Source organism: Triticum urartu, chromosome 5, assembly GCF_003073215.2.
Source record: "Triticum urartu cultivar G1812 chromosome 5, Tu2.1, whole genome shotgun sequence".
Classification (NCBI taxonomy): Eukaryota; Viridiplantae; Streptophyta; class Magnoliopsida; order Poales; family Poaceae; genus Triticum; species Triticum urartu.
In genome coordinates, this window is record NC_053026.1 from 656,165,921 (window position 1) to 656,176,227 (window position 10,307).

General features: G+C 45.9%; 1 protein-coding gene across 1 annotated transcript; it reads left to right on the plus strand.

Moving 5' to 3' along the window:
* Positions 1–4,369: 4,369 nt before the first annotated feature.
* LOC125511652 lies at positions 4,370–9,114 on the plus strand. The gene is made up of 3 exons (XM_048677079.1): positions 4,370–5,499; positions 5,730–6,433; positions 7,588–9,114. Exons 1-3 carry the CDS (start codon positions 4,391–4,393, stop codon positions 8,856–8,858), a joined length of 3,084 nt encoding a protein of 1,027 aa, XP_048533036.1. The 5' UTR covers positions 4,370–4,390; the 3' UTR covers positions 8,859–9,114.
* Positions 9,115–10,307: the final 1,193 nt, after the last annotated feature.

Genomic DNA, 10,307 nt, shown 5'->3' on the forward strand with positions numbered 1-10,307 from the left:
TCTTACGTGTTCTCTCCAATAATATGACACTGACAACGATAGCGGTAATTCAAGTATGACTCCGGACTCATCTACACCTGATGAATAGTAAATTTTAAAAAAATTAAAAAATCTGTTTTTTTATGGCATCAAATATGATCAGGTAAGTAAGGAGTGTGCATATTTTCGTGATGTTCCAACATTCGAGGAGCTCTAGGAAAAAAGGCAAATAAAGCACAAACAGTGTACTTTTTCAAAGTTTCTGCCATAGCCAAATTTTGTGTTTTCTTTCACGACCTACTTGAATGTCCAAACATCATGGATTTTCACACGCAAATGATACGTTCAATCATCTTGGATGTAAAAAACAGATTTTTTAAAAAATTCTTGTTTTCAAAGATTTTACTGTTCATGCTCAGTTGCATCCGGCACCAAATCGCTGCTTCCCAACGGTAGTAACATCACTATTCCCTACTTGTTCTCACACTCCACTAGTCCCATGGTCAGGGTGGCAAATATCTTGCACGCCGATTTAGAATATAACCTTCAAGGCCGCGTAGACCATGCTGCTTCGCTTGAGCTTGTCTCATTATCATTTTGTGTTGCCGATGACGGAGCCTTAATTCTCGCCTCCTCATTGGCGGGAAATTTTTCCCTAACATGTCAGCCTATGATCTAGTTATGAGCCAACAAGATGGAGATCTCATTGCCTAAGCAATTTGGCATAATAGAGCTCCTAACAAAGTCGTGATCTTTGCTTGGTTCCTCTTCCGGACCACCTAAACTCATGTGCAAACCTTGGCTTCAAAAACATCATCAACACGACAAACTGTTCTCCCCGCACCTCAGACTTTGAGGACATGGAACACATATTTATCTCTTGCCCCCTCACTGCAAGGATCTGGTGGCAGTTTTGGATCAATCCTGGTAACTCTATTCAGGGTCTTTGGGATTGTTGCACTTCGAATGGACTGGATTGAGATGTGTGGCCCTTCGTCATGTACACAATTCTGTGGAAGATATGGGATGCATGGAATGACATGGCATTTAGGCGAGGCTACAAGCTATAACATGTCTATTAGAAACATTGCAGATGACATTGATCTTTGGTCACACCGTATCTCTAGGCATTGTGATAAGGTGGACGTATACCTTGCCTCTAGATCTCTATGATTATGCAAAAACACCCCTAGACGGAAGATATGCGTTGATGCATGCATGAAGTATACCGAGATACTCAACTTTGTACAAGGGCGATATCGAATCTAGGAATTATGTGGTGGCGACTAGTATAGGATGTCACATTAGGTGAGATCAATGAGATAATTTTTTGTAAAAAAATTACAAAACATGTTCAAACATTCTAAGAAAAAATTTGTAGACACACATCAATGTTTGACGTACAACCTTGAAAAGTTCTAGCTAATTTCAGAATTTTTCAAAATGTCTAAATATGAATTTTTTGCTTGATCTCACCTAATGTCAGAAGCTATACTAGTCTCACTCGACTTATGTGTGCTTCTGCATTTCAAATCGTAAAAAAGCAACTACTTATGTGAAAATCCTATTCTAATCCCGAGCTCAAATGCACCCTGATAAACAGTAAAATCGAAAAAAAATCAATTTTTTTGAATATCTTTATGGTAAACTTTAACAAATTTTGTTTGCTTGCAAAATTTCAGCACGAAATAACATTCGTTGAAATCATGGCAAAAAATAATTCAGCACTTCTAAATGTTATCAGAACTATAATTTTTGGAGGATCATTTTTTTGTCACGACTTTCACAAATGTTATTTTCTTTTCTTTGGATTACGTGCATGAAAGCATTGGGGCCTGGTAGCTAGGTCGTGAGCAGCAAAGCTAGCTACCCCTCGACGCATTGACTGTGACAGTAGATAGAATTCAAACACCGGAATGTTGCACGTGCTTTTACTTTCAGAGGGGACAAGAAGATTTATTCAGTATGGTGGATGCCAGCAATACCGTCCTTGCCTATGTAGTAGTACACCGAAAAGTTGGGGGGATTATTTTTATACCTTGGTAATTTCTATGTAATTAACATGATAAGTTATGCTCAAGTGGCATGATAATTAGCGTGGGTAGCACACACCTGGTAACTGTTCATCAGAAAAAGTCGTTAGAACATACCAACATGAGATTTAATTTAGAAGTTATCGTGGCGACGAATTTTTTATGTAAAAACAATTTTTGAATCAAAATGACGATTTGAGTTGTACTCCCTCCGTCACGGTTTAGAAGGCGCGCTTGGAAATTCTCTCGGACCTAGGTGGTTATCTATTGGTTGTGAGATGGGCTAAAAAATAGCATTCACACTACGCATGCATATAGAAATAGTATATCGGAGTACTAATTAGCTACTAGAAATAAATGCAATGCGCCCTAAACCTTGTCTATAGTGGAAACGCACGCAAATTTAACTGTGCCTTCTAAACTGTGACGGAGGAAGTATTAAACATTTTAAAGTTTTAAAATAATAAAAATCTTTTACTGACATCATTTCATTTATTACTCCAGTTTGCATGAATGTGACTTACACGTTGGATGCATGCACATGTGCTCGGCAAGTGACGAGGCTGCATGCACTTTTCATTAACAATGCATGATTAGTTAGGTTAGGATCGTTCGAATATGTTACTTAAGTTTAGACTAGTGGGAAGTTAGTCCATTCCTATATAAATATGAAACAACATCTTATGATGAATTTAATAATATATGTTTGCCATTCTAGATGTAAACTTTTCCTTTACAAATTTGGTTAAAGCTTATGAGGTTTGACTTTTGAAAAAAATTATATGTGCTACATTATGAAATGGAGAGAGTACCAAACAATTGTAGAATATCGGTACTAGCTCGTCTATAGCACAGATAAAATGAAATTATTCCGTGTTGTCGCACTTGCTACATGCAGGCCTGCAAAGACAATGCGGGTAATTGCTTTCATCCATTACATGCTTTTCATGATTCAAACCTTCTATTTTAAATGTTTCAAACAAATCTAAGTTCTTTTGTGGATGCTAATGAGACATGAGTCTCCGCTCGATCGCTTTGCCGTGTGCCATGCACAAATATACATCCAGCTCATGAGTGTGATGCGAGAGAAAGGAGAAGGACAGAGCGAGGTTAGGTTCCAAGGGGGCCAATCAAAGCGAGTTTTGTCTGTCTGAGTTAGCATCCCATTCTTTGTGCGTGGTAAGGAAGGTATGGAGCATCAATGAATATATCATTATTGGCTACGGTGTGTAAGCAACGTGTGCCTTTCAACGATTCGTTTCCAAAAGAAGACACCTACGGGCACTCGATCGCCATGATTCCTGGAGTGAGCAGAGCACAGCACACGGCGACCCTACCGGACCGATCGTGGGCATATATTTCACCGTGCAGCAGTCTAAACTGTGTCCCTGACCAGGAAGCTAGCGATGGAGCCGATGGAGGACATTGAGTTTGAGGCTCAATATGAAGGGTGCCGACATTTGAGGCTCATTTGAGAGGGGGTTGTCTAAATTAAAAAATCATGACCAGTCAGTTACTAGATGACCCGACCGAACGTATGAGACGGGTTTGAGACGCCCGGCTGTAGATGCTCTAAAGGAGTTATGAAGCATCAATGAATATATTATTGGCAATTGTGTGTAAGCAACGTATGCCTTTTAGGCCCTGTTTGTTTCATAAGTCCTAAGACTTTTTTAAATCCCAACTTATAAATCATAAGTCCCTATCTGTTTGTTTACAGGGACTTATAAGTCCCGAGTCCCTACCTGTTTGTTTACAGAAACTTATAAGTTCATGTTGCACCGCTGCAACGAGGCTCAGGAGAGGGCCTGTCCGGCGATTGGAGGCACCGCTGCAACGAACTGAGGCAGACAGAACCGAGGCGGAGCGGTGACGGGGCGGCGAACCGAGGCAGAACGAACCGAGGCGGGGCGGCGACGGGGCGAGAGGCAGGGCGGCGAACCGAGGCAGAACGAACCGAGGCGGGACGGCGACGGGGCGGGGACGGGGCGAGAGGCCGGGCGGCGGCGGCGATTGGACCGAGAGGCAGGTGGCGTGCGGGGAACAAGCTTGGAGCGACGCGGGGTAGGTCCGGCCCGGGATAAGTCCCAATAAGCTCCTCCCTGAGAGTCTTATTTAATAAGTCCCAAATCACCACAGTAAGTCCCAATAAATTCCTTGTGTTTGGTTTAGGTGGAACTTATAAAGATTTTTTTAATTTCCTAAACCAATAAGTCCCTGAAAACAAACACCCTCTCAATGATTCGTTGCCAAAAGAAGACCCCTACGGGCACTCCATCGCCATGATTCCCGGAACGAGCACAGCACACGGCGGCCGGACTGTGTATATTTATTAATTACGGTGCAGCAGGATACACTGTGTTCTCGACCACGAGGCGATGCAGCCGACAGAGGACATCGAGTTCCTCTGGAAATGGCGCAAGTACCTGCTGCTGCTCGCGACGCTAGTCGCCAGCGTCACCTACGGCGCCGGCCTCAACCCACCCGGCGGCGTGTGGTCCGAGGACCAGAAGGGAGGCAGCAGCAACGCCCCAGAGCACCGTGTCGGCTCCGTCGACCCGCCGGCACCGCTGCTCCTGGCGCCGGCGCCGGCGGTCTACCCGAACCGCGTGGGTGACCCGGTGCTCGTGTCGACCTACATGCGCCGGTACACCGCCTTCTTCTATTGCAACGCCGCGGCCTTCGTCGCGTCCCTGGTCATCATAATGTTCCTGCTGGACCGGCGCATCAGCGGCAACCGCGTCGGCCTCACCGTGCTCCGCTCCGCCATGCTGCTCGACCTGCTCGCCCTCATGGCCGCCTTTGCCTCGGGGAGCTGCCGCGACGTCGTCGCCTCCATCTACGTCTCCGCGCTCTTCGCGGTCGTCTTCGTCTACGTCGCCCTCCACGTCGGCGTGGCCTCCGCCTCCTCCGGTTCTAGCCTCCTACTGCTACTCGGGAGGAAGGCGCCGGACTCGTGTCCTTGGGACGCGGAGGAGAACAAGTACATCAGGGAGCGCCGGAAGTTCCTCTTCCTGCTGGCCACCTTCGCGACGTCGCTGACGTACGCGGCGGGGCTGGCGCCGCCGGGAAGCTTCTGGACCAAGACCGTGGCCGGACACCGTGCCGGCGCCCCGCTGCTGCACGACGGGCGCTACAAGATTCGCTACCACGCCTTCTTCTACGCCAACGCGACCTCCTTCGTCGCCTCCCTCGCCATCATCATGCTGCTCATGAGCAGAACGCTGAGCGACCGCCTCGCCCGGTCTTACGCGCTGCTTGTGTGCGCCCTGGTGGAGCTGCTCGGCCTCATGGCCGCCTACGCCGCCGGCAGCTGCAGATGGCCCACCACGACCGTGTACGTCTTCTCTCTCGTCGGCGCCGTGCTCCTGTACATTGTGCTGCAGATGGCCATCGCCGTGTTCGCCATGGACAAGTTCAAGAAATGGCGAGAAGCCATCTGTAATATAGTGACGACGTGCGCAGGCAAATGGGGGCCAAAGCAAGAGTAAGCGTAATACTATTATTATGTACACGGTCATTTTGCTAACTAACTCTTACCCCCTCTTTTCACACGAGGGGTAAGAGTATAAAATAGATCTTAGCCGTTGATCTTATCAATGAATGGCTTGATTGACTCTTACCTTCTTACCTCACATGTAAAAAAAAGAGGTAAGAGGGATCATGTTAAAATTTGCCATTTATTTTAGTCACAACGTGTCATAATTTCATATATAGGACAGTGAAGCAAAAAAGAGACAAGAAAATCGACTTGAGCAATGGTCAGGGAGACAAGGTTGAGGCGTCGCGGTCCCTTGTGCTGCTGCTGGCGACCCTGGCCGCGACGGTGACCTACCAGGCTGGGCTGAGCCCGCCCGGCGGCGTCTGGCCGGAAGACGACGACCAAGGCCGTACGCATCACATCCCGGGGAACCCGGTTCTCCACGACATGGACTCCAAGAGGTACAAGGCGTTCTACCACTGCAACACGGCGGCATTCGTGGCGTCGGTGGTCGTCATCATCATCGTCCAGAGCAAGCAGCTGAGCGCCATCGGGCGTGCCGCACTCAAGACAGCCATGATACTGGATCTGTTCAGCCTCATGGGCGCCTACGTCGCCGGGAGCTGCCGGGACAAAGTCACCACCATCTACGTCGCCGCCCTCGCTGTCGTCGTCTTCGTCTACACCATCGCCAAAGTCGTGGCGTTCACAGCTCAGGGGCGCCAGACCATGCCGATTGAATGTGTGAAGCGCTTGTCCGAGAGGATTTCACGGTTGCTCAAACTCTCCTCCGACGAGCCGCCCCGGCCAGGAGGAGCAGAACCAGTGACGCAAGGAGGAGAAGACGCACCTCAAGGTCAAGGAGCGGCGCAAGTTGATGCTCCTGCTGGCCTCATTTCCGACGACCAGAACCAGCCCAAAGTCCTTTCTAGCATTCAAGGTCCGTACCCAGCAAATAACCTATCCTAACTCGCTTTACCATTTATGTATTTTGAACTCATATGCATCACATGCTCTAAACCCCATTCCCTACGTTTCAAAATATAGGTTGTATTAATTTTTCAATAGTCAAACTTCTCTCAACTTTGATTAGGTTTATAAAGAAAAATAGTAGTAATATGTACAATAGTATCAGACTATTATCATTATTTTTTTGTGAAATATTTACTCTATTCAAAAAATAATTAATGACATGGTTTTAATAAAACAACGTCGGTTAACGGAGGGAGTATATTATCATATTTTTATCCATCTACTTTCTCTGTTCCTAAATATAAGACGTGTTGGCAGTTTAATAGTACTGTAGTTGTTCATATAGTTCACTATATATTAAGTCAAATGTTTACTTTTAAAGAACTAATGCAACTTATATTCTAGAACAGGGCCGCTAACATGTGTAGTGAATTTAAGTCACCAGTAAAGGTCTCACCACATCTTTTTAGAGGAGGGAAGGACAGAGTTTGTATGCATGCCTTTGCCATTCTTCATCATCCCTTTTAGTGAAAAAGTTGCTCCTCTGATCCATATTAATTGACGCTAGATTAGTACTCCCTCCGTCACAGTTTAGAAGGCACAGTTAAATTTACGTGCGTTTCCACAATAGACCAGGTTTAGGTCGCATTGCATTTATTTCTAGTAGCTAATAAGTACTCCCATATACTATTTCTATATGCATGCGTAGTGTGAATGCTATTTTTTAGCCCATCTCACAACCAATAGATAGCCACCTAGAGAATTTCCAAGCGCGCTTTCTAAACCGTGACAGAGGGAGCATAAATTGTTGCTAATTTCATACTCCCACCGTTCCATATTAAGTGTTGCTGATGACACTTAATATGGAACGGAGGGGGTACAGTTTTATACTAAATCACCGACAGTTGATATGGATAGGAGGGAGTAGCATTTTTTTCCTAGTCATTTTTAGATGCTTCATATATTATAAATCAAGGCTTTATTTATTGATGTTTTTATATATATAGACCTGAGGATACTCTTTTCAAAGAAGACTATTATTGAATATATTTTAAACTCATTTAAATTTTGCGGTTTCAGACATTAGTTGAAATAAATTCCACTTTCAATTTATTCTTAAAGAGACCCAGCTAGGCTCTGTGTCCGAGGGAAAGTGTACTATTGAAGAAAACCTTGAGAACAAGCATGTTATTCTTGAGAAAAAAAGCCTGGAGAGGAAGCGCAAGTTCTTGCTGCAGCTCGCCATCCTCGCTGCTACCGTCACGTACCAGACCGGGCTGAACCCGCCGGGTGGGTTCTGGACGGAAAGCAATGGGGTCAAGAAGGTCACTGCCGGCGACCCAATCCTCCTTGACTACTACGGGGTCAGGTACCAGGTGTTCTTCTACTGTAATGCGACGGGGTTCATGGCTTCCGTTGCCGTCATTCTCCTCTTGGTGAACCAGACGCTGTCGAAGCAAGGCATTCGGAGCAACGCGCTCCACGTCTGCGTCATGATCGGGCTTCTGGGCCTGATGGGTGCCTATGCCACCGGCAGCTGCCGGAAGCTGCGCACCTCCATCTATGTCTTTGCACTTGTCGCCGCGGTGATCGCCTTCCTCGTCCTGGAGATCCTGTTCTACATGTATGCGGACCACCGCAATCTGTCAGAGCAACCATGGGTTCCACAGTGGCTGCAAAGGCTGCTCAAGCCACTATCTTCGGCGCCGATGCGGCCGGATGATGGGAACGACAAGGACAGGGTCTCCGCCTCCAAGCGACTACAGCAGAAACGACGCCGCGTGAAGTACGAGAAACGTAAGTCCCTGATGCTGCTTGGCATCCTTGCAGCGAGCGTGACGTACCAAGCAGGTCTCGCTCCTCCCGGCGGCACGTGGGGCGACGACGATACCGCGTCATCACCGTCTCCCTCGCCGTCGCCCTCCTCCCTATCGCCATCACCGTCGGCTGCGTATATCTCCGTTGCCGGCAACCCGATCCTACTTGACACCAATGCGGCACGGTACCAGGCCTTCTTCTACTGCAACGCGACGTCATTCGTCGCCTCCATCGTGGTCATCATGCTGGTGCTGCTGCGCACTGTGAAGAAGAAGCGTGGGGCGCCACTGTGGGCGATGCAGACCGCCGTGGTGTTGGACCTGTTGGGCTTGCTGGGTGCCTATGCCGCCGGCAGCTGCAGAGACTGGGAGACGTCCGGGTACGTAATAGCGCTCGTCGCCGTGGTGGTCATCTTCATCACGATCTACGTGTTGCTATCATTCGACGCCGTGCTGGGGAAGGCTAAGCAGCTCACTGTCTGGAAGTACTTTTCTAACAAGAAAGAAAAGGTGTTGAAATACTTGGGAAGAAGCAATGATCATCATGGGCGGCCGGTTGCAGTCACTAGTGTGTAACTAATTAAGTCTCCTTGTTTACATTCCTCTGATTTGGTTTTTTATTATTACCTTGTATTTTTTCTTTCTAGTTATTCTTTTGGTTTGAAATGCTGCTGATCGGACAACTTGTGTCAGATTTTGGTTGTACACTCTCTCAGTCCTCCGGGTTACAAAATATCTTGGATTTGGTTTGGCTTGTATATTTTCAGTTATTCAATTGTTTAGTTAGAGGGGATTATGTTGATACTTTTCTTTGTCTCATATATGTAACATCCAGAAAAAACTATTTCCGACTCATGCAGAGATGGTTTTCCAGTATAGTTTTATATAGGGTAGTCCGATAGAGACATCATGTTTTGGATTGAAGAAATAGAGGATCAATTCAAAAACATCTCAGTAGTTGAAAAGGCAGCCCTAAAACCTTATTATCTGTCGGAGAAAGAGAGGCACAATACAACGGACTCAGAGGGTTTAAATACCTTACCGATAACTCAAACCGGAGATGGTTTCCTGGTGTAAACTACTCCAATACTTCCAAGTCGGAGGCAGTTTTGCATCTGGAACAGCCTGTAATAGTGGGTCAGCTCATTGGAGGCGGGTGGTTTTACTTTTCTAAATCGCTTTAGCATACTTGTTAAAGGAAGATAGAGGTTTTATTCCTCGGCTCCGCCTCTGTGCATGTCCAGTGATCGCGTGTAATTGCATGTCTACTGATCCTGCACAACATGTCCGTCGGTCGAGCGCAACTGTGCGAGTAGATTTGCCGGTTCTGTGCACCTGCATATCCATTAGCTGCACACCCGTGCGCAACTGCATGTCAACCAATTACGTGCAACTGTAGAAAAAAAATGTAGGAAATACACTGAGAATTTTGACAAACAAAAAAGAAAAGTGAAACATAAAACTGAAAGAAGAAGAAAAGAAAACAGGAAGTAAAATCTATGCTAATGTCACCTAGATAAGACTTAGTTTATTATCTTTTAGATTGGTGCACATGCATCACGTGTAGACACCTAGAGATCAGTGTAAGCCCCCATTGCATCGTGCGTGTCCATAATAAAGCATGTGATATTTCGCGGTGAATGAAGTACAATCAAATGTCAAGAAGTAACTAGTATTTAACACTTCACCTATATGTAGGTTGCATGAATTTTCAATTTGGGCCAGTCGATTTCTTGGCCGTCGACTCTTGTTCTGAGATTTGTGTTGTGTTTTTTTTCTAAACTGTTGCGTGAGCTGGTTTGGGCTGTTTTTTTTTACTGACCACATATTTAGGTCACTCGATTTTTTATTCGGCTGAAGCCCATTACCTGCACCGCCCAACCCATCTCTCTTTCATTTTGTTAAAAAAAAATCATTTTTTCAGTTTTTATGCATTATGTTTTGTTATTTTTTCTGTATTAGTTGATTTTAAATATTTTTAGGTATGTTTGGGATTTGGGTCAGTATAAATGTTTACACACAAAT